This window comes from Falco peregrinus, chromosome 2 (assembly GCF_023634155.1).
Source record: "Falco peregrinus isolate bFalPer1 chromosome 2, bFalPer1.pri, whole genome shotgun sequence".
Classification (NCBI taxonomy): Eukaryota; Metazoa; Chordata; class Aves; order Falconiformes; family Falconidae; genus Falco; species Falco peregrinus.
The window spans coordinates 57,531,463-57,557,010 of record NC_073722.1 but is presented as its reverse complement, the minus strand read 5'-3'; the positions used below and the strand labels follow the sequence as shown (position 1 = coordinate 57,557,010).

Here is a 25,548-nt window from a genome sequence, read left to right as displayed (position 1 = left end):
AGCTACTCTCAGTATCTGCATGAAGGCCTCTTACAATCCCTTAAAGAATTCTAGCATATAGGGAGCTTATGATTTGGTCTCAAGTGAAATCTCTTTAAAATGAGATTTTTTGGATCACAATGGAAACCAGGACCAACTAAGCTTAAAACTGAAATCATGAAGTTGTTTTATCTGAGTAGTGAAACTGAGGCAGTGTCACATACAAGGCTGCCAGAATTAATTAAAAATCAGTTCAAACAAATTGGATTAGAGCATCAATATATTTAATTTTCTTCTAAAAAAGAAGCCAACTTCAGCTATGAGCAAACTGGAATATTATATACAATAGTCAGTAATTCCTAAGCTTCTAATTCCTAATTCCATCTCTAAGGATGGATGATATTTTCACTTGCCTGCATATTTTTGCACAATCAAAAAAAGAACAAGGTTTACAACTTTCATTTTAAAAACTATATTTCACAGTTTTAAAATTTCCTATCCAATGGTGCCCTAATGAATATGGATTCAGGATTCTACTTGTCTAATCCAGATTTCCTAGTTAACACTAGAAGTCACCAATCCTTAGCTTTCATCTCAAAATCCAATTTAATATTTTTTCTCCTCTATAATGCAGGGTTGGATTTTTAATGTTTAGACCAAAAAGTTAACTTTCATATAGCAAGGACCACTTGGTTAATCTTCACATGCAATTTTACTGATCTAGAATATGTGAGATTTAATGCAGGTGAACGATTATCTGAGATTTGCTGGAGCTTGATAAGGGGTTGTAAGTTAATTACCTCCTTTTGCAGATGGAGTTTGAAGAAACTGTTTGGTTTTGAAGGCAGCACGAGGCAAATTTTTCTGCCTTTGCAGAGCTGTTGAAAGACAAGAAGTATTATATATGTCTAAAAAGCTAAGAAAACTAAATTTACTGGGAATTTCAGAATTGCATCCACTTGTGAAGCATCAAGGAACAGAGTGAGCAAAACACTCAAAAAGCTGTTAGGCCTCTGGAAGTGGTGGGGTTTTTTTTAAATGCTGCTTGCTCTTAATGGCAAAGAGTTAGAGGGGAGCATGTCAGAAATTTTGCAGTGCAAAATGTGCAGACTTTGTAAGAGTAAACTGCAGGGCAAAAAAGCCCAGAAAGGCAAAAAAAAAAAAAAAAAATACTACACCAAAGGGAGAAGAAGCCACCTAGCAAACATGCTACAGCAATATGAGTGCAAGATTAGAAACAAAGATGAAAATTCAATCGTCATACTTAACCCAGCAAGAAACTTTTCATTTTAAGGGAGTTTTTTAAAAAAATGTTCTAACACTACATAAAAGCATAAATCTTTGTTTAAATGTGATCATCAAATAAATTCTATTTTTCAGTTATGGAAACGTAAGAGATTTTGAGAGATGTCTGTTTTTTTTTTCCCTCCTCAAAAGGGTATGCAAGATGGCTCAAAACAAAGACATAACACGAAGAATTATCAGCTGCCAGCATGTAGACAGCATGACAGAAATTGTTTTTATTGTTCCTATGTCCTGCCTTTTTTCTAGCAATGTTCAAGGGCTGATACTGCCTTGAAATGACTTCACAACCTCCCAGTTATCAAGAGAGAAGCCAATGTTCCAAGAGCTGCAGAATCTTGGCAAGGAGAGAATTACCTATTGCCAGAAGGAACGCATCGACTCAGCATATTTTCACCATAGTGTATTTAAGGAGTGAAGGACAAAAATAAGTCAATGAAATAAAGCTTTGCCTACACAAAGGCTTCTTAAAATGATAATGTATGAATAAAAATCTCCGCTCACCTCAGTATATGTAGTTTTATACCAGCGTAAAACTGATTGCACTAGTAAGGCTTATTTCCATAGCGAGAAGGAAGAAAGATGGGGGAACAGCTGTGCCTAAAGATTCTGACTGAGTAAGGAAGCTCAGTAATTTATCACTAATTGGTGAATATCGCTATAAAGAAGGTAGGGGAAGAACAATTGGAATCCTAATAATATTAGTCAATCCTCTTCCAAATTTGGTAGCATATAATAATTGCTATCACCTTTCCTATCCTTCCATCAGTGCAAAATTCACAATATTTTGTGAATTATAAAATACAAACTATGAATCATCATGTGGTTTACCTTCATTCTGAAAATATGACTAGGTGGTCTATTCATTTTAGTCTTAACTAAAAGCTGTCATTTTCAACAAACAGCAAAAAGGAATTAAAGTGTTTATAAACATGGTAAAATGCTGCCTATGGCTATTAAGAATAAAACCCCCTATTCCTTCTACAACTAGAATCTAATGCAAAAATCATGTGGCAAGATTCAATTTTTATTCAACTTCTGGCACATGGTCTTGCTATAAACTTTTTTTAAGGCATACCCACGAAGAGCTAATTAAGTACAGTCAAATGTTTAAAAATGAGCACAATTCCCAGGAATTTAGTGAGGCAGACCACTGGCCAGAGTGCTTCCATCCACAAGTATTCCATTATACCATTTTTTACTGAATCAGTATTTTTGTTATACCACACAAAAAGAAGAACAGCTTCTTCCTTCATATTTATGATCTTGAGTTTAGTTTGTCCTAATGCATTCAGTTAGATTTAAATATACTACCGCACATAGCACTAAGTTTCTTCCCCCATCATTATTTACGCTACTGGCAAGTCAGAGATGTGGGATGATATGGAAAGGCTTTAAAATATATGTATCTCAAATTCCTTCCTTCTCAATGGAGACTCCAGGAAACAGAGACTCAATAGCTAAACAATTCTGTGCAGTGAATCACTGAAAAGAACTTCAGGCAGTGCAATTTGAGCAATGCTGAGGAAACATGCGGTTTGAGATAAGCCTGGAGTGCATGCTTATCCACACTATTTGCTGCTCTTGAAGTGCTCCATATGCTATTACATTACCTGTCACAAATGGTGCACGCTGAATACAAGTAGTTACATTTACTTCTGATCAAGTGAACTGGAATATTTGGTTTCCTCAAAACATACACTTTCTTTCTTCTTTTACTCTGAACATGCCAAGCAGCTGGATCTTGGCAAGCAGGCTAGTTACTTTACTGATAATTTCAACAATCTACAGCTTAGCTCTTAGAAGAAGTATTATATTTAACTCTGCTTAAAGAACCATGTGCTAATAGTGCCACATAAGTAGAAAAGTATCGCACAATTCAATAGAAAGCACATAGCTCCTATGTAGAAGCCAGCCTAGAAGTTCTACGACTTTGCACTATGTGGTCTAGGACCCAAATACAGAGACTTCCCATCATTCTAACACTTTAAAGTCTAAAGATACCTATTCCTTGGAGAATGCAAGTATTACTGTATCTTCCAGTGTTTTAAGGTGAAATATTTACTGGCTTTCATATAAAAAAAATTACATATAAAACCCCAACTTTCTGCATAACAGCATGGAGTATCAGATGTAAATGAAGATTCTGTTACAACTGCTATTTGATTCACTCAATCTCTTTTCAAAAAGAATTTGGATTTTTTACCACATTACAGCTAAAACTTAAAATGCCAAATGTTTTCATGTTTTACAGTTGTACATCTAAACATATTGTAAGTGTCTTCCATCTATTCTTTAAGCAAGCATGTACAATTTGCCTATGTAACCATAACAGGAATTGTCTCTTCAGAAACCTACTGGATTCCTAACTCATTTTTGAATGCCAGCAATCATAGCAAGTTCAGCATTGCAGCCACAGCAAATGTGCAAGTAAATTATGAACAGCAGATTTTTGACAAGGAGAAAAGTAGTGACCTCGGGGTGGCAAGCCAGCATCCTTGCAAAGGTAAGCTCATGCAAAACTAGCAGGTATATGAGGAAGCTTCAAATCCCAAGACCCAGAAGTCATTGCCAAGGGAAAACAAAAAATTTGCTGCAATTTAACAGTGCTTTGTGCAAGGTGGCAAAATATAAAACCAATAAAACAAAAAGTATACAATAAGGAGGACACAATTCTGGAAATTTTTATACAATGTACAGTTTTGCAGAGAATTTTTAAATCCAGACTAAGCAAAGATACTTACTCATTGACTTCATACACAAACCGTTTTACGATTGTCAATAGCAAGACTCTGACAAACATCTGTAAGAGCAGGGAAACTGTAAAAGCTAGAAATCTGGGCTCACATTTAAATGTAAGTTCATCTTAGAGTGGTTCACATTTGGGGAAAGATTCCCACAAACGGCAAGCAAATTTACCTAAAAATCGCTGTGATTCTCAATGCCTCCACAAGCTGAAAAATCTACAAATGTATAAATGTAAGTCACCATACTTTGGCTCCTTCAATGAAGAAACTCACTAAACATTGAATATTTAGACTTCTGCTGTCTGATCTTTCCCCAAAGTTTCACTGTGAATGTACTTTTAATACTGGAAATAGCTAACTAAGCTGCCCTCTGTGCTCTTCCCTTCCTAGTTCACTCAGTTCTAAAAAGCCAAATAAAATCTGTACAAATATTTACTAAAAATATTTTTTCCTTCATTTTCTTTCCAGTCATTAAAACACAAAACCAATACAGTTGGAGAGCTGCTGTCCAACTGCTCTGAGCCCTCTATAGTCTGCCTAACAGGTAACAGTCCTGCATTTGAACTACACACATGCCCTTTCAGTTGTAAATCCCACCTTCTGAGTGTGAACACTGGAAGAAGGGGACAAGGTGAAAAGTCATGCTAACTCTTTGGCTACAGCACCACACACCTGGGACTCCCTTATACAACCCTTACATCTGGTCTGAGTTACTAGAAAGACAGAAATCTTGTAGTCTTTGGCATGGTCTGTATTCCTTATTCTGTATTTAACTGTATTTGCGTTAACACAGTTTTGAGGAGACCAGTTAAGAAGGCCAACTAGGTATGCCAGTATGCCTTTACTGTTCAGTGGGTACCTTAGTTTCATTCACAAATATTATCTTACATTTCCCATCAAATATTTAGATTACTGATGAACTTTTATCACAGAAATTTTATAGTTCAAAGCTCTACACGTAATGATATTCATAATGTGTTCTTCCCTTGAAAATGTCACATAAGGTTATTAAATTCTGAAACTTGTTTTAAAATAAAATGGTCAGGAAACATTTAAACAACAGGAACTGGCAATATTGACATATAAAGAGGCAGTGAATATTTAAGTTTCATTGGCTTTGGCTTCTTTAAGGTCACCATTTTCAAGAGAGTTGTGAGATTAGCAGCGTTCTCATATCAGCAGTTTACTTTTGGACAAACCAGAAGCCATTAGCCCAGCAATGGTCTGTTTCATGGGACATAGGTTCATCCAAACTTTAAGTAACTGATACTTTAAAAAAGTAAAGAAAATCTGCAACTGAGTATGTAATTTCCAGGTGACAAAACAAATGAAGAAAAGAAATGCAAACAAAGGTTAAACTTGCATGAATGTTTTTAGATCAGGTTTCAATACTTAAAGTAGTAAACATCATCTAGGTACCTATTTTCATAACCTAGTAAATTTTTGTAGTCTGAAAATAAAATGCAACAGTATAGAGCATTATATGTTCTGTAAATCATAGAAAAGAAATGGTTTCTGAAATGTCTAACTACTTTATTTATACTCTTTACAGTACTTCTGCATGTACTTTTGGGAAACTATGAATGATACCTTAATAAGAGATCATACTTTAAGTATAATCAGTACCAGATTTTGTGGACCAAAAAGCAGGTATGATTAAAAAAAAAAAATAATTATCAAGATTAGCATCTCCAGTGTGGCATGCGATCTTTCTCTTGGCTGTGAAATTGGAGGACAGCTCAGTACCATCACTTAATTCTGAAATACACACTGAAGTGTCACTAAAGGTACTTACTGGCTGAGGCTTGAGGTTGAATGCGAGGTATTCCTCCATTTGGCACTTGGAAGTTTGAGTCACTTCTGCTGTTTTTCACAGACTCAGCTTGGATGCTAGATGTCCTGGACAGGTTTGGAAGACTACGCCTTAGTTTTTCTGTACAAAATAATACAAAGATACCACAAAATGTAGCCCAATGTTGGACAAAGTTCTGGTTATGAACCCATAGTTGAACCCCAAATCTAAGTGACATAAAATGTTAGCCATATCAAACTGCACTGCCATTTAAAAGCATATCTTGTTACATTACAGTTCTTCCATTATCTTGAATTAAAGTTCTATATTATTCTCAGATCTATCACATACAAACTATTTATTAAAAAAAGCAAGAAAGTACATTTTTCACCTGTGGTGAAAAAAGTCAAGCATAAGGTATTTTGAAATTGAAACATACCTGGATTATGATTCTCAGGTTTTTGTTCTACTGTTACAGTAACCGAATCAGCAAACCTCATTTGTGGTTTTGCAGTTTACATAGTCTTTACCTAGCAAGTTATTTATAATATAGAATGTTTGCCTAAAGATTGAAAACACATAGTAATTGAGTGAATTTTTGTGACTACCCAGTCCCATATTGGCACATTATACAACAACAGCCACCCCCTTGCAAAGAAACTCTTCATGCACAGCATTCAGCATTACTGAAGTGTCCAGTTATGCTTCATCTTTCACATACAACTTGACTATCTACTCAGCTAATACTGGTTCTTCAAGGGTTTTCTAGAATTTGTACTACTGCTCACAAAATACAAGAAAATGTCATTAAGTATTTCTCAAGTCTAATGACATTCTGTGTATCTCCAGCCCATGCAGAGCTGGGATGACAACATACTTGGGATAGAAGACTGCAGATGCCTTGTCAGGATGAGCGGCCAAGCTAATTCTGTAGAGGGATGCAGGAAAAAAGTATGCTAACCATGCACAAGCACTGAAGATGAAAACAAAAGTAAGAGTCTTCACAGGCTGACTATTGCTACAAGTGTACTTTCTGCGCTCTGTAGTTTCCGTTGCTCTGCACTGCAGTTGGCACATTGTTGAACCCTGTCAACCAAGTTTCCCTCTAATCATTGACGAGAAAAAAGGAAAATCCCAAGCAACTCTTTTTGGCTGCTGCTGTATCAACTCTTGAATATCCAAGCAACATTCAACTGCACAAAAACCACTGCAAGAGAAGTCCTTGGAAGTGTTTCAGAAGCACATGATCATACACTCTGTTTTGATCCCACTGGTATGTGCGATACCAGCTTTTGGCAGCTTGCCTCTCATGGAGTATTTTTATTGTAGCTCATCTAGCATGCATTAAGGCTTTCGTGAAATCCCAGAAAAGAACGGAAGAGGAATTCTCAACTATGTCACAATATAATTTACTAGATTTTGTGTGATACCTCTTCCTGTATAGCTAAGATTTCCCCAAACGACTACTAAGCTAACTCTTCCAAAGGTATTCTTGAATAGCTAATTAAATTTGCAGGATTATCTTCCCCAAAAGCTGCAGCCTAGCACACTGATTTTCCTGATTAAAATTATAAAACTTCTTAGTCAATAAAATTCTGTGGCATAGACCTCTTTGCTATATTAGTGGGGGGAAAAAAAATACCAACAACCCCAACCCAGAAAATAAACTGTTTAAAAATGCCTTTCTACATCATCTCTACTGCAGACATTCTGCATCCAGCTTACCTGAAAGATGAAAATAAGTAAGTTGAATTCTTAATCTCTAGACGTAAACTCTTTCCAAAGTTAAGATTTTATTTGCCAGGTAACAACTACATTTTAAAATGGGAATATGCTTGTGAAGTTTCAGCCCAGTGAAAGGAGTTTCTGCCAGACTGGTACCAGGAAAAAGTACATTCAAGAAGCAAAATCATAAGAGGATTACATCATTTTGTTCTATGCTAATATAGTGTAATTGTGTCAAGTTTACTGCAAGCTGTATTTTTTATTATACAACAGCTTTGAGGTATCTAAAACATCCAAAAAATGCATGGCTGAAGGACTAATATTTTTCAGGCTGTGGTCATACTCAAAAGGTTCGGAGTCCTGCACTGCCAGAAGAAAGCATTCAGCTACCTCACAGGCTACAAGCACTCATAAATTGCCACGTTACTCTTATCTGACCACAGCTACTTTCCCTGCATTTTATTCTGTCATCTGCAAGGCCTAACCCTATTGGTGAATGATAGTTTCCCTTGGGCTCTGCTTTATTTTAGCACATTTGCCTGCCAAAGATAGAACTTGGTCACCATGAAAGTCAATGACACCCTGAGTGACTGGATAACATCTAAAATAAACATAAGCCTATTGACTCATCTGACTGTAAAGGCTCCCCAGCAGAACTTAAGCTTTGCCTGCTCTGCTTTTTCTTCAACAACTCAGAGATTAAACCGTGATGTTACACAGGCATATAGTTTTAGCACTGCAGACTGACCAAAATCCTTTACAGAAACTATACAACTACTTGTGTAATGAATTTGAGACAGAGATTTTTACCTTCACTTTTGACATTACTAGTCTGCAAATCTGCAGGATGGCCTTGAAGTGAAAGACGAGGTTGCTGTAAACGGCTAATCATAGGTTGGGGTGACACTCTACTGTATTCTATGCTTCGAGCAGGTGATCGGGAACGAGGTGAATTCCTTGGAGATTGTTTTGGTGAAGGCCATGGAGAACTGCGAGGTGATGGTGAGAACCTGTTAACAGCAGGGTGCACTGTGTGATGTGTGCCATCTTCTTCATCTTCTAAACTCTGTGCATCAAGCTCCTGATCGCTGAATGTGCCTCGCCTTGTAGAATTGCAAGAAGAACCAGAACTACGCCGAGAAGCAGTTGCTGCATACTCTTGCCGGAGGCCTGGAAACAGTAGCATTGTTTACTTGCTTCCAGCACAGAAATGGTTCAAACTAGAGACAGTGCATACCGGTATCAACCTAGTGCTCACACTCAAATTTGGCTCACCTTAATTCCTTTCAGGTGAGGCATTACATTAATTCCAGATTAATAAAAAGTTATCTACCGGGTCATAATGTCTTGAAAGAAGTAGGTGAGTTCATTCTTTCTCCTACTACAGCAATCATCAGTTTAGGTGTGTTGTGTGCTTGTTCATCTCCTCTAGCAGGCTGGATACTAGCAACACAGGCTACACCTTAATTTTGGTATCATGTAACATCCTATACCAATTACAGCAGCCACAATGAAATGTCTCTTGCAATTTGTTAGTAAATGTAATGAGAAAGCTGTGTGATAAGCTACCCCTGGAGAAACTAGAGTTGTTAGACCAGTGGTCTTTGAAGTGGGATGCATGCAAAACAATCCACTGGGGAACAGGGAAAAAATTGTACACTACTACTGTTTCTAAAATAGCATATATTTCATCTTTAGCTCATCCGTTAATTTTTATTTTTGTATACATTTGTGTACGTAATATATTAGCAGAGCAGTATGTGTATGTAATATATAAAAAATATGTATATGTTGGCCATTTGGATTTTTTTTTTCAGAGGTGTACACAATAAAGTCTGGAGGCCACCTAGTTAGACAATTGAAATTATCACCACTTTCTGCAGTCTCAGAGGGACAAAAAGACAAAACTTCAATTAAACATATAACAAAAGAGAGATAACAGGTGCTTAACTATTATTTGCCATGTTAACTTTAAATTTTGGTGATTTAAATCATGGTTTAAGCACTAATGTCAACAAGACTGGATTACATCGGGAAGGCACGTTACCTCCTGAGAAGACTAGTGGCAGGCAGTAGTCCAGTCTTAACAAGCATCCTTTTAGCATACACTATATGCTACAAATTCATATTCTCTCTAGCATCTTTTGTCCACTGTTCCTAAAGAACACTTCTGCACTGCAGCTTCCTTTCCTTATCCTGGAGGCAGAAGTCCTTAGCCAGCCTTCTCAGAACTACATTTGCATATCCATAGTAAAATATACACCCCTTTTCCATTCCTGCTAAGCAAATGTTACTCTAGTTATTCAATAATAAAAAAGATCAACTGCTCCATTTTCAGGATGGAAAATACTTACTTTCTTCCTGCATCCGTGCTAAAATTTGCACGTCCGTAACATCATTTAGCTTGTAGTTAGACCCAATAGAGTCTTCATCCATCTCTGATGCACTTAATTCACTGTCCAAAGAGGACTGTGGACTTAGTGGAGGATTTCTATCTGCTGAACTTTTAAGATAACCTATAGAAAGAAAAAAAATAGGGTATGTTAACAAAAGAAAAGAAAAAGGCAAGCTGTATTTCCTTTCCCAGTAGAAGGACCACTGATCCGAAAACACGTTATGATAGAGACATTGAGTCTGGCAGGCTTTCAAACATTTGACTGCGAACCTAGGCTGAAAATATAATTTACACAAGCAGAGCTTGGCCAGTACCAGGTTTCAATTGCTATGAATTTTGCACAGCTCTTACAGACAGAGCAACTGTACCATTTGTGCTTCTGTTCTTGCCTCTGCACACAACCTTGTAAGGTATGTTTGACTATATCTATCTTGACAAGAAGGACTTGCTGATCCAATCCATATTGCTTCAGTTTGGAATGCTTAAAATAAAGTTTATCTGAAAATACTACCTGTTCTATGTAAACACCTTTGCCAAACTATAACATACGAGAAAAACTCTTCCCATTTGCTGCCTTCTGGGTGACACGCCATTGCCAGTTACATTTCATGTCTCTGTGTGGCAGGCAGATACAGCACTGTAGCACACAATGCACAGCAGAGCTACATAGATTAAAACAAAGCATGAGTAATGGCTCTGGTGAATATACTGCAGTGCAGGCTTCTCTTTACAAGTCTACTGAGAACTACAGATAGTTGGATTGTCAGTGCAATGTTTTTTCATCTTCCCTGCAAGCTAACTTGAGTTGAAGTTTATATACACTAAGCCAACCCTGATTTCAGAGTAGAGGTATGTTCAAGGCATCATTTCTCTGATGCAACGAAAGTGTCTTATGCTGCAGAATAACGGCAGAAAACATTGCCAGGAGTTAGCGTTTACACTGACGACTGCAAAGCCTCATGGAATACCTTTAATTAAAATACATGCTTCTTCCTTAGATTATATTGTTCACATCTCAGAGGTACTGAGGGACACACTGCATACCCAGTGTTCCAGTTAATAAGCAACACGGGAGTTGCAAAGACTTTACAACTACCTGTAACACATAACCTTTAAACACCTACCATGCAGTTTGCACCCCAGTCAATTACAGGCCAATTCTAGAAGCCACTTACTTATGTTGGGATTACCCCACAGAACTAACACTATGTACTTTGATCTGACCACTAATATGCATCAGTGATTTTAGGGACATGAACATCCAGAACAAACATTTTAAATCTACCTTATGCCAAAAAGTCTGTAAAAAGTGCTTCCTAAAAAGCTTAAATACTGCACGACGCAAACATTCTACAAAAGAGGGACAAGGTTTTGGCGTCTGTCTTACTCTAGTTCAATGTTATTGTCATCTCTTTCAGAGTCTTTGTGAAAGGAAGAGGAGGAAGAAGAAACCAGACACACACACACACACTTACCTGAGGTACCAGCAGGCATGAGCTGTTTCACTAAAGCAGATTTCACTGGTGTTGAGGAGGGAGAGTTGAAACCACTGCTGTAGGGGCTACTAGTATTTGGACTATAGGAGCTCGCATAACTGACTGCACTGAAAGGGCTGCTATACAAACTCTGTCTCTTGAGAGCTGTACAAAAGAGAAGAAAAGCGACAAATTATACTGAAGGAGCAAATGAAAAATGAATACAATACTATATATCTTCAGTGTGATTTCTGTACAATTCAAGCAGAACATTTCAGTCACTGAGAAGTTTGTCAACTGATTTATTCATCTCCTAGATACAACTATACTGTGGAAGGAGTGGGAGAAGGCAAGACAAGATAGCGACAGATGTTTTCCTTGTAAAAATCAGATCCAAGATCACTATAACTGATCTCTTCAAGATGTTCAGTGTAGGCGTTGGGAAGGAGGAACGAAGCAACTCAAAAGACACTAGTAGCAAAGCTATGCTAACATACACCCTATGCACAATTATGTACAAACCAGAGCACACTATTAAGTCTAGTTCTCCAGAGTTCACAGACCTGTCTAGGTCACACAATACTTCAACAGTAACTCCAAGACAGGCACCACAGAACTGGGCAATACCACCTACAAAATTCCCCAAAGCATATGCTAAAATGAAAACCATTAAACATGGCAAATGCTTCGTGTTTGTACTTCTGGGTACCGTGAACCTACAGGGCACAATAAAGCAAACTGACTGTAAGATTATTCCCTTCTGTATACCTCCTGCTCTAATGCTTTGGGATTTCTAGGTCCATGGGCTTCAAACCCACATACAATACAAGAGCTAAAACGGGGTATTTTCCTTTGCTATTTATTGTAAATATTTCTATGCTAAATTTTCAGATTACATGGCAAACAGTTTCAGTATGATATTGCAATTCCCCTAGTTGCCAGTGTATGATTTGTACAGTTATTTACATGACTATTCTGTTCAGAAATTTACACTTTATTTTAATATAATAGAAAATGAAACTTCAGTGGGGGAAGTGGGAACCAAAGGAAATTTGGTCACTTTTGGTAAAATTAGTTCCTTCATTACTGGAAATATTTTATGCCAAACAGAACTAACTGTATTTTAACAAAGAACAAATTAGGATTGCAAGACATTAAACTGAAAACTAGAGATCCCAACCTTATGATGTGTAAACCTAGATTAGATTTAAGTTGCAGCCCACCTAGCTGCTAGAAACTAAACTAAGGCACAACAGTATTGAAAGTATGCATATATATTATAAACTGACAAGAACAGGCCAGGCAAACGTACGGCCATACACTCAAGCTGTTCTAAAGAAAAAAAGCAGAGATGTAGCTATTCAAAGAATATTGTGTGACATTTAATACTGAAAAGGGCTTCAACTAGTGTAGTAGTAATTAGGCTACCAGTAGTAGCGCACAAAAAAAGGGGAAGGAACTAAAATAATGTGTTTATTAAAAATGCTTTTAATTGGTGTAAGTTGTTGGGGGGAGGGTTTAGGTTGTTGCAGGTTGTTTTGTTTGTTTGGTGGTGGTGCTTTTTTTTTTTTTTTTAAAACACTTACACATTACAAGAAGCCAAAAGAGACTACAGTTGCATGAAATGCTGCTTTCAGAAGCAAAGCCTGCTTCAGCTCCTCCTCCCACTCCACTTCACTCTTTGTCACTACCTCCTCAGTTGTTCAGTACAAGCAATGGCAGGGCTGCACTATTATCTAGCCTACTAAAGTGGATTTAGGTTAAAAACATCTACAGTGTTCAGTATTTTAACTAACTGTATCAGTGAACTAGTTTAGTAAGGCCCAAAAAAACTTTATCATCTATATGGACGGCACAATGCAGCACAAAGGCAGAAGCAGCAGAAATGGAAAGTTGACTTTGCAGCAGATTCTTTATGTAAAGGACCTCATGTGAAGATCCCTTCTGGAGTCGAAACTGATTAATGTTACTAGTGTTTTCATTAGAGTGAAAAGACAGTCATAGATAGAGGATGGAAAGTTTATATTCCACCTTTCACTGCAAGTCTTAAGTGACATGCACTGATTTCAGCAAGTAGTGAATTCAATGAATTCCAGCAAGTATTCTTGTATTCTAGTTTGAGTGACTGAAGGGAAAACTCCATTTTATTACAAAGCTCAGCTAGCAAAACCAGTAATTACAAGCTGGTTGTATTCTAGTTGACTTTGAGAAACTCCTTTGACAGTAAGTTGTTCTAGCTTTCACACAGGAACCCCAAAGCATCTATTACAACCAAATCTTTGTTGCCATGCCAAAAAAATTACTTTTCATCTCCAGCTGAAAATGACAGTAAAAACCCTTAAAATATAAGTCTGCATGAGTTTGCTGTTTCATACTTACTACAATTATTTTAAAATATTAACCCCAAATTAGAAAACAATTGCACTACTGTATAACATTAAAAACAGGCTTTTTGTACGTATCCATAATGATACAAAACATATGATCACATACAGATTTCTTTAGATGAAAGAAAGCATACTTCTGTTACATATAAAAAGTATGCTTTGGAACATAACGACACTTTGTATGGTACAGCAGTTTTCATGCTAGCTAACGTGAACTTCTGCATTCCTTAGCACTGTGTATTTCCCAAAGAAAAAAAGCTGGATTCAAAACATTTTTCTGGCCTAGAATTTCTAAAGTTTTTCCAACAGAGATTTCTGCAACTTAGGAAGATATTAGTATTTTTACAACTAGAGACAGGGTTTTTATTAGGAGTGTCAGACAACATTAGTAAGACTTAACTCATTTTAACATTAAAATCATGCTATATTCGATGAAACATTGGCTTACGCAAGATTACACAGTAGCTTTCAAAACATCAGAGGGGAGGGTTAACGCTCAACGTTTTTATTTTAAGTTTTCTTTTATAGCATTCAGAAACAGTATATACCATCTAATTTATTTTAGTCAACATTTTATTAAATTGGTCTTGAATCTCTCTTTTGCTCTAGAGAATAGGAAAATTTGAGTGCAAAACACTCATGCTTAGGTAGTTTAGAAGATCTACCGTACGAACCCAGTGCAGTTTTTCCAGCTAGAGCGCTGATATTTTTTGTTACGATTAATTGACAAATTTATTCTAATAGTCCCTGTAGTAATTAAAAATAATCATTAGCAAAGTCTATCACTGAGACCAAAGTTAACTAAATTTGGTTTTGAACAAGCTCAATGCTTGACTGAAAAGTCAAGCTCACTCAGCATGGAAAATTTGAGGTTTTAACACATACAGCCACACAGTTCTCCTACCAGCTATAAAAATGCTGCCTCAGTAAGAACAGCACTACAACCAAAGTTACTCTTTTCTAATTCTATGCAACTACATCTTAAGAAAGCATCACTTTGAGAAATTCTTCTGCCTAGTACTTCTCTGCTCCTGCAGCTGCTTTCTTGATGTGCTCTACCCCATATGATTTTAGACCACCACATGGAAGAAGCCGTGGTTTCCAGACAACATGAAATGCGCTCTTGCACTTTTCACCAGGGACTTGAAGCTAAGAGAGGTCTTTGCACCAGAATATACCTGAAGTTCCCTCTAGTCTGAATATGCTTCTAACACTGAACCGAACCTGCCCAGCAATTGTAAACATGAGCTAACTAGGGCCAAGGCACTGTGCATCCTGCATTCTCAGTAACCACCCACAGTCACACAGAACTGAAAGCTATTCTTCAGTCCTTCATTATCACGCAATGGAAAAGGTTACTTTTTAAGGAGGAAGAGGAAAAGGCAGAATACAAGCATGTATTTGAGACTGAGAAACAGCAGAAAGATGTTACATTAGAAAGACATTACAACAGCAACTGACAAAGAGAAAATAGTCAAGGCAAAAGAAACATCAACAAGGACTCAGGAGAGAAAGTAACAGTAGTATAAAAAGCCTTTCACTGAGACTGGAACTGAAATTGACAAACTGAACCAGTAACTAGTAATAGGTTATGCGATGCGTCCATGAGGTACAAGCACTATGTATTTTACTATGTAAAATACAAACCTCAAGATATTCTAGAAGTTGCAGGGTAGGAAACAGACAGAAGGTTACAAGTGGCACGACTTGCCTTAGCCAGTGGAGCTTCCTGCTACCCTATAGCTGTAAATAGGCTGGTTGTTCTAAAGCACAATTTTCTTTTTGTTACAAATTCATTCTTCCATGCAATCTGCTCCAACCAGCAGTATTAGTGCCCATCTCTTGTACCACTATTTTTTCCTATTATTACTATAGATGAATTTTGGTATTCTTGCAAGTTATCACTGCCAGAGGCAGATTCTCAGGTCTATGGAAAAAAAAAAAAACCAAATAGGTAGAGTTGCCTAGACACATCATTTGAATAACCAAACTTTCAAGTTTGTCCATTTCATAGGGAAGCTTCCTGCCATTCTATTTCAACTACAACTGAATTTTTAAAGATATGCTAAAAGGTAGCAGAATTTGTGGTACTTCTGGAAGATCCAAAACAACTCCGTTTTGAAAAGAAGTTAAAATGAAGAGAATTGTTCATGCTTAACCTAACTGCTATCCAGTGCTAAATACAGAGTAGTATTCAGATTACCAAACTTGTATCATCATTCATAAATCCTTGTGATCTAGGTACTTTTCACTGTTTAGAATTTCAGTCTTTTGCCTGTAGCAAGCTACGCGTCATATTAACTGTTCAGAAAAATAATCAGAGACATTTGTCAAGACAGCATACACAAAGCACAAGAAACTGGGGAAGATGAAAGGTGACTCATACTCAAGGCACTTCCATCATTATGCCCACAATTTTTCTAAGAATAAGAAATGGACTCTTCATGTGATCTACCAGCAATGTTTTCAAATTTTATTAAGAATGCTTTTAGTACAAACCAGAAGAAAGACTGAATTGCTCCAGAAAAAAAATCCAAGAAGAGGAGAAAAAGTTACAGTCAAACTCAGCACAAAGTTTATGTATAACCATGTAAAGGAGCTGGTAGTTCAGAACACTCCTGGAACTGCACGTTTGCATATTCTTAGCTCAAATCCAGCCATTCTGCTAATTCCTGAAGATAAGTTTTAAAAAAACAGATCACACACAGTGCAAAACTGCAAAAAGATGGAAATACAGGGAGAGAACAGATATTAATAGCACAAAATAAAGTTATATCTCAGCATAACCTTTTTAAAAAGGCTCTAAGAAAGAAATTAAAATAAAGCAAGAAACCAGCCAGCCAGAGATTTCTAATCTGCCCTTCAGCATTTAGCTGCTGGTTTGACATCAAAAAGACTGGGAATAAAAGGGTGAAGAATGTGGGCTGAATTTCATCCTCACAGGGCGAAATACTCAGTTCTTCTCCAGTTTTGAATATAACAGACTAATTTGTATCAAGGAAGAATCACAAACTTTTTTTTAATCTGGCTGCAATAAGATCTTAAGTTACTGGGGATGGGAGGAAATCAATATTACCTCCCCAAAGTATTCAAGAACTTCAGCCTCTATTTCCTTAGATGAAATAAAATAGCTCATCTAGCAGAAAACTTAAGTCCTGTGTTAGCATGCTGACAAGCACCTAATTACAGTAGTTTAACACAGGCTTCTATTTCAAAAGACAGACACGAAAACCTTCAAGTTAAGGGCACTGTTTCTTTCTGAGAACTTCTGACCAAATTGTAGCTATGTAGGTAGTATAAACTCTGAAATCATGACTGATGGTCTAATGCTTCCTTTCATTTTATTCATACAGTCCAGAAAGTGAGTAGAATGAATTACTGTTTGCAAACCATAATGAAAACCTAAGAAAGAATTAACTGCTGCATCTCACCCTCTTATCTCATAACTATCAACTAATTCTGATTCTGTTTCAGAATAAATATGTACAACTTAGTGGCGTTAGTATGCAGGAACTCACCTGACATTGTCTGTTCCAGCCTGTGGATCAGTGACTTCTTCGCACATTCAACATCAGGACTTGGGTAATCCAACACCTGCCTGCACCAAACTAATGGACTGACACATTTTTGCACTGGAGTGAGTTTCTTCTTTGGGGACATATATAACCTGAAAAGGGGGAAAAGAAAATAAAAGTCTATGCAGACAGACAAAATGAGCATAAGATCAGGCATGTAACAAAATACCACATACTACGCCATTCATATTTTTATAGTGTATCTACAGTACAATCCCAAAACATAAAGAAAGCACAAGTTTTACCTTTAACTATTTTGGATACAGTATAATACTGATAGCATATGGCTATCCGAGAACTTCTGGCAAGAAGTGATGCCAGGGAAAAAAAAAAAAAAAAAAAGTCTTCACTTTTCAAACATTAACTATATGGACAATTTCACTATGACACTTAAGTGTACAAATCCAGATTGGTATTTTCAGATTTAAGTAACATTCATCTGAAAGAAGGAAATAAAGCACTACGCGATATGCAACTGTTGTTTTCTTAAACAAAAAGATGTAGCAAGTAATAAGCACCTTAACAGCCAAGGAACAGCACTAACGTACATAGAACACAACTACCATCTCAGCAGCCTTGAACAATAAACATTTTATATTTATTTATAATTTGTTTCCTAGCACCTGATCCTTTAGTTTTCCTCTGAACACGGAACAAAGAGACTATCTCTGTCCTAAAGGATCTCAAGCGTTAAAAACAAGGAACAAGAGATAATGCACAGAGGGAAACAATGAGATCATATTGTTCTGCAGGACATGCTGAGGCCTTTGCCTGTCAGCATCTCCATTCATTTATTTTAACATCAGCATTCCACGACTGAAGGAAGAAGTATTCCAGTTTAAAGGCTCTAGAAATTTAGCTGAAAATTTCTCCTCCCTCAACAAACAGATTGAAGTCATGAACAATCACACTCTCAAAATAGGGATATTTAAGCTTTATCTTTGGGCTAGAACCAAACTTGGAAATGTGGTTCAACAAAAGACAACAGTGAACTACAAGATCTTACAGCTCTAACTAGAGCTTACACATATGTAGAAACAGTTAAACGAGTGTTTCTTCTAGGAATTATGACAGACTTCATACTCCATGTGAATATGGTTGTATGCCACACACTGTAACTTAGGAACATTTGACAGCCTGATCAGTCACGCTTCCACACAAAACAGACAGGAAAAATTCTTGTTTCCTTTATGCCAATGACATTAGCAACACCAGTTATTTCCCACAGCTTCTCTCTTTACAAGATTATTAGCTGATCCTTCCTCTGTAATTCCAGAACTTGAACTCAGTTTGTTTTATAAACAGCTTTAAAAGTTTGTTTTTTTTTTAATTACTACCCTTCAAGGTCACTTCTTACAAAAGCTTCTCAAGAAGTAGGCTTATAAACCACTGCAAATATCGCACCCAAAACACCACTTTGTTTCGAGCATGCCTGAAACACTCTTCCTTCAAACACTGAAATTAGAAAGCTACGTTTGCAAATGCAGGAGAAAGGATTTTCATTAGCTACCAGGTTTTCAAATGTGACAATGCAAATAGCCACTGCCACATACTACAGTGCATGTGGCTTACGATCTGGCCAGTACCATGCCGGTTGTTAAAAATGATTTTGTAGAAACCCTTAACAATCTTCACAGGCACTCTGCCCACAAGAAAAGCTAAGAGCCCATCACATATTTATAGCCCTAAAGATCCTTAGAAAGCACAAGGATCACTCAATTTTTACAGTAAATTACACAAACTGCTGTACTTCCTGTGATTATCTCCATATAGTTAAAAGTAACGTGTAACATTTACTAGCTCTCCAACACTTCAAATTTACTGTCATCTTAGCATTCACGTGCCTGTTCTCTTTTCTGTCCTAAGGTATGTTTACACACTACAAACATGTCAAAGGCAACTTTTGTGCTCTACAGGCTAGACTCACTCCTAGGAAGTATGCTCTCCGGATAGCTGGCATGCTTTGCTGTGTTTGAGAAGTTCCATGCGCATTTGAAGTGTTTACAGTGATACTCGGTATAACAAACAAGAAATTAAAGTGCATGTCCTCTTTCACAGACACACAAAAAGGGTATATTCACCCAACCTAGAAGACCAATTAAAAATGCTACCTGATATTTTAAGCTCCAACACTTTTTTCTGCAATTTCCAATTATTGCATTTGTTTCACAAGTAGTTTATTTGCTGAAGCAATCCAGGCTCACACTGTTCCCGCTTCTCCATCTCCCTTTCTAACCAAACATACTGCAGATTCTCCCACCTCTTTCCAGTTAACTGTTTCTCATTTAACAGCTGTTGTTTCACACCTTACATTTCAAGAAAAGACAGAACTCCAGAATATACATATTTCATACAACTGCACTACTTCATGACAAACACATGTACGTTATGCAGTAACACAATGGCTTTTTCAGAACAGTTTCTTGCACATCATGCAGTTATGAATTCTCATTATTTTAAAGCAGTGATTCTAATTTCACATCTGGCAGAACAGCCAATCTCAAATTTTGAAATTGGCTTTTAGTTGCTTTGCTTAATTTGGATTAAAACAAAAATAAGACCAAGGGCAAGGCTAAGAATCAAAGTGATGTTTCCACTACTACTTCCTCGCTTCCCAACAGCTAGAAGGGAACAAAAAGAACAGAAAGGAGCCTATGAAACACGTGCAAACAAATTCACATAGGTAAGTGATCTTTGTCAAACTATTAACTCAAAAGATACAGGCCCTCCTTAGCTGAAGACTCTTTCCCATTTGTACCTGTTAATGCATTCCACAGCAATGCAACAGCACTGATTGGCAGCACAGCAACTTCAAGATTAAAGATCATACATAATAAATCACCTTCTCAAAAGAGGAAGTTGAAAACTATTAAGGAAGCTGACAGCTTACAGTTACCACCCCTACTACAAATGTTAGCTAGATATCTACACTTCAATTTCTCCACAAGAGAGAAAAGACTAATTCAGTGACACAAGGTCAAATAAAAGAAAATGGTATATAAAAAGAAGCTCAGGAGCTCTGATCTATTTTGAAACAGCATTAAGAAGCCCAGACACCGTGATTGCACTGCACACAGTAATACCCCCCTTCCTTCAGCTGTCACGAATCAACTATGCCACAGCAGCGCCAATCTGGAGTTGAAAGCAGCCAGGGGCTCTACTGACTAGTTCCAGGAAGAGCCAGCACAGAAAGGGAGAGCTTTCGACTACTGTCACTACAGGCATGGTGTTACCCTGGAACATCAGCCAAACGGGGCAAGCTATAGCACATTGCACTGGGACACAGCCCAGTCAGAAAAACACTGAGGTAGAAAGAGTATCTACATAGGGATTACCTCACCTGAGGAACACCTCCCAGTACATTAAAATACAAGAGGCTAGTTGCCACTAGCATGAAACCAGAAGCCAAGATTCTAATCAGGAAGAGTCTTTTTGTATCAAAATCCTTCCACTGCACGGTACAATAAGGGGAAAACATGCAGATGAACATGAAGTCACAGATCTGAATTAGAAAGATGGCAGCAAGTGGAAGGAACCCGAGTTAGAGCTTGTTTAATTTAGGTACATTAAGTGGAAAATAGCAAGTACAATAGCAGCAATGAAGTAAGAGAATGGACAAAACATTATGCAGGCAAAAGCAGGATCAAGAAAGCAAAGTGAAGAGCTGAAGAGCAGATTGCGGGGGGGGGGGGGGGGGGGGGAGGAGGAATGTAACAACAGATCAGTATCAGTAAGAAATTCCCCTAAAATACAGAAGGGAAATTCCACAACAAAAAGCTACTAAAATTAAATAAATCAGGATACAATAATACTGGGCAGTCTTGAAAACAGACAATTTAGAACACAAGTGTCAATTTAAACTCTTTTAGATCGATCTAAAACTTTGAGGAGATCCTATTTGGAGCAGTTCAAGTTAAAATTTAAGATGGATTTTGAATACACAGCTACAGGTCAAGATTTGAGAAGAATCTCTGGTTGTAAAGAAAAAATAATCCCAAAACACAAGTGACACTGCTGCACATGTCTGGCCCACAGATTTCCTCTTGCCTCCTCCCCCACCCCTGCAAAGTTCCTATCCTGCAGTTGTAACTGACAGACACGTTGCTCAGCCTGTAATTACAGATTTAACGAAGTGCTTCCTGGTTCCGAGATGCACAAGTTACAGCAAACTCCAGGTCACCCAAAAATAAGATAGGAATACAACAAAAATGCTTTGACAATCTCATTAAACCTTCAGCAGCACATCTGAACTACATGATGTGATTTTCAAGTAGAATTGAGGGGATTCACAAAGGCTGCAAAATGCAATTGGGAACAAACAACTACCTTCCTGTCACCAGCAATTCAAGGTAGTTAACCGTGCCCTGGCTAGTTGCTGGAAATTATAGTCATTATTCACTTCCTCATCTCAAAAGAACATATTGCTGTCTGAAAGGGATGTAGCATGGGAAACAGGGCCTTCAAAAGCTTTAAAGACTACTGTAACAACATCATGTAGCTTCCCTATAACTATTAACACTAACTCTGTATAACTGTGCACCAAGAAGCTTTTCAGAATTAATTTGTTAGAGCATATATGCTCTAACGTTGTATTGTTAATACTTAAATAGAACAGAGAACAGTTGAGAAATTTTGTACCCTACTATACGTGTTCCAAAATAAAATTCTGCTTAATGCCTAGGCTTGAGAGCTCTACCAACACCTACAAGAATTAGAAATGTGAATCATGTCGAAACAGACATGATTATGAAGTAAATTTCAGGAATACCATTAAGGCAATAAAGGAATTTCGTATCAAAGCTTTCAGGACATCCAAGTATCAACCATGTTTAAAAGTCATAAGTATCACACAAGAAGCTAAAAATGGAAAAAAGTTCTTCCACAGGACTCTTCCTCCAGTCCTCAAATACGTTTCACAACAAACATGGGTATCTCAAAGACAAAGTCAAATGGAATATTATTTGACATAAGTAGTTTCACTTGAAAAACTAGTAACTTCTGCAATCCGTAGTTCTCCCACATGCTTCTTTTCACATTATCTTCCTAGTTTGAGGAGACGTTATCTGAAATTGGTTAAAACCCAGCAACTTTAAATCTGATTGACATTTAATCCACCACAAAATGAAAAGCATCAATTTCTCTTTTACTTAGGTCACAGGGCAGCAATTGATCAGAAGCTGTCCAGTTTCCAAGAAACCTAAACCACATTAATACAATGACATTTCAGCTGTTGAACAGGAAATACTACAATGTAATTACAGCAGTGGGATTTCATTCAGGTACGGCTCTATCCTAGAACACTCACCCTATACTTCACTAGCTCACTATGGCAAACTTTAGGGTTCCAAAACAATGTTGGTGCTCAAGGGACATCAGGCAACATGAGACGAAAGACAACCATTACAGATGACAATCAAATTTTCATCCTCTATATTTCAGAACAGCCACTTAGCCATCTAACCAGAATGGATGGCCAGAACAGAAGCCTAAACTACTACAAATAGGTGCCAATTTAATAGAAATAGCTGCTGAGTGAGTGCGTTTAATAGGAAAAGTACGTGCCTTCTGCTTTAACAGGATACACAACCAATCTGACTTCTTAAAAAACACTGAAAATGTTACTTTGAACTATTAAGATTATATACAACCCACCAATAATTTCAATTTAAACACACAAGTTAACTGCCTTCTGTTTGTAAATTAAGTCAGTCAGCTGTTAGCTATTTCAGCCGCATCAAGGAGAAAACATTCATAAGCGCTAGGGTAGCTTTTCTAGTACTGTCATTTAAAGAAGACACAACTGTTCTGAAGCTTGCTGAGCAATTACACTTACAAAATAGATATGCAGCAAGTTCTATACTATTTTATGCATGTACTGCACATACATTTTGAAGAATAAAAGCACTGTTTCACTCACATTCAAAAGAAAGCTTCTCGGAAAGCTTAGATAAGTGACCATGTAACAAGTTACCACAAAGCAAGTTACAGCAGATTCACAACACATTAACTAATCTACAGTAATTAGCCACGTGTGCACATTTATTCTGCAATAAACTCAAGACAGCTCACTTAAAAAGAAGCATAGCAAGTCACCTTGCGTACTGTTACCAAGTTGTCTCAAACGTGCAACACATCCACACCCAACCTAACCAAGCAAGTCAGGCAAGGAGTGGTACACCATATCCCAACTCTGAAGATTTCTCCACTCTGGTCCCCTCTCCTACCCTTTCGTCTTTTTAATTAACTTTAAAAGACCTGTTCAGATTTACATTTTTTCAATTGTCAATTTGATCCAAACTGGTTCAAAAACAGCTAAATAGAAACACCCACAGAACAGATTACCAAAGTCAATGGTAACTTCTTGAGGAAGTAATTAGCAGGTCTAAAGCAAAGTCTCCATGAACTAGGTACAGCTCAGTACTGTGTCCATGTGCGTATGTGCCTGCTTGCAACCTTCAGTACCCTATTAGGAAGCAAGCTGCAGCACATTAAACAGGATTCAGAAGCATATGGCCAAGAACTCCATCTAAATTCACCGAAATATTTTTAGTAATTTACCATATGATTTGAAGATTGTCTCATGTGCTAAACTGTTCAAAACTGAAAACATACCTGGATTTAACTAACCACAGCGAAGAAAAACATGGAGTCCCAAAGTTCATTAATACTGCAATGCTGTTTTAATAGCTAATGCTGCTGCTAAAGCAGCAGTATCAAAGTCTTTTTCACTTGTTCGTGTTTTAGGCTAGTACTACCTTCTCCTTTCATTTTTCACTTTACACTTCTGCCTTGTGTAAACTTATCTAAAAGCATTTGAAGAATTAAAACCTAAAAATGAGCTGAACAACTCCAAAATGTAGATTTAGAGAAAAACATCACATTTCCATATCAATTTCAGTCACAGTATCAACTGATCTAAAATTCATAGCTAAACTTCACAGGCACTAGTCTCGTGTGAGCATTAAGTGTAAAGCAATATAATTTTAGCAGTGAAGAAAACTATTTCTTCTGCTATTACAAGGCTGCAGACAATTTCATAATGAGGTATATGAATACATGGACTGAAAAAATGCCTGTATTACAGAAAGCAGAGAGAACAGAGATAACCAGCACCCTGCATCATCTATTATTTCCCAGAGCAAGGTCCTTCTGAAATCAAAAGTAAAGACAATTCTAAGCTTCTCCACATAGACAATCAAAACAGGCAAGATGAATCAATTTTTTATGCACAAACTATGATTTACATTTCATTTGTTTCTGTATTAGATTTCCTCAGCTGGTAAGTCATCTTTGATTTCTACAGTGATATAATCCTATAGTTTAAACAGGGTTCTGCATTAAGCAGTAGCGATCCAAATCCGTTCGAACCTGAAAGAGTCCACATGAGGTTTAAATTTTGAGTGACCCTGCATTACTGAAGCCTCAAGAGCAGGATCTTTATGAAACAGTTTAAGAGAAATCCACTTAACTCACATCCATCCCTCCTCTTTTCACAGGCTTGTTTCTTTTTGACTGCTCCACTAGGCCTCTGAAAATTTCCAACCTCATTTACAGCAATAGCCTCCATTCATCAAATGCACAAATACAAAGTCATCATAAGAAAAATCAAAGTCTTCTTAAGAAAAAAAAATGGATTTAGACATCTAGTGCCTCAACAGTTGCATTAAACTGTGTTAAGAAATTCCAGGAGCTTGATTTCCATTTTAATAGGGTAATTTGGAAAAAAAAATCATCAATCTAGTCAAATCATATTTAATCATTACATGTATACTAAACTATACCACGAAAAGACAGCTTTTTAATTACATATGTATTTCTTGATATGCATGAGAATAAGTAAATTTTAACAACTGCTCTTTTCTAGGTCTACACTTTTGTATACCAATCATTGTCCCATATCTGAGATTGAAAATTAGTATCATAGTTCCTAAAATATTAGGAAGGGAATACAGGCACGTAATAGACTGCATTTAAGTTATGATGTCTTTTAAGGACCGGAACTTGCATAGAAACATGACTGAAGCCACAATAACGACATAAGCAATGTGCCAAACACCTCACAACGGCAAGAGCAGCCGTCAGCAAACTATGCCACCTGCCCCATGTGCATCCAGAACTGCATATATAAAACCACAGTATTTACACCCTCACTGTCACAGTATGCTGTTGTG

At 37.1% G+C, this 25,548-nt stretch overlaps 1 protein-coding gene across 3 annotated transcripts in view; it reads right to left on the bottom strand.

Moving 5' to 3' along the window:
- The window catches only part of SLAIN2 (SLAIN motif family member 2), a 34,606-nt gene that overhangs the window by 7,091 nt on the left and 1,967 nt on the right, over positions 1-25,548 (bottom strand). The window contains exons 2-7 of one of the 3 annotated variants that reach the window (XM_055795511.1): positions 17,321-17,469; positions 11,416-11,580; positions 9,900-10,061; positions 8,356-8,715; positions 5,824-5,961; positions 780-857 (exon numbers count right to left, since the gene is read on the bottom strand). In XM_055795511.1, the coding sequence (XP_055651486.1) occupies positions 780-857; positions 5,824-5,961; positions 8,356-8,715; positions 9,900-10,061; positions 11,416-11,580; positions 17,321-17,469 (1,052 nt within the window). The other 2 variants (XM_055795514.1, XM_055795512.1) reach the window with 2 other exon arrangements.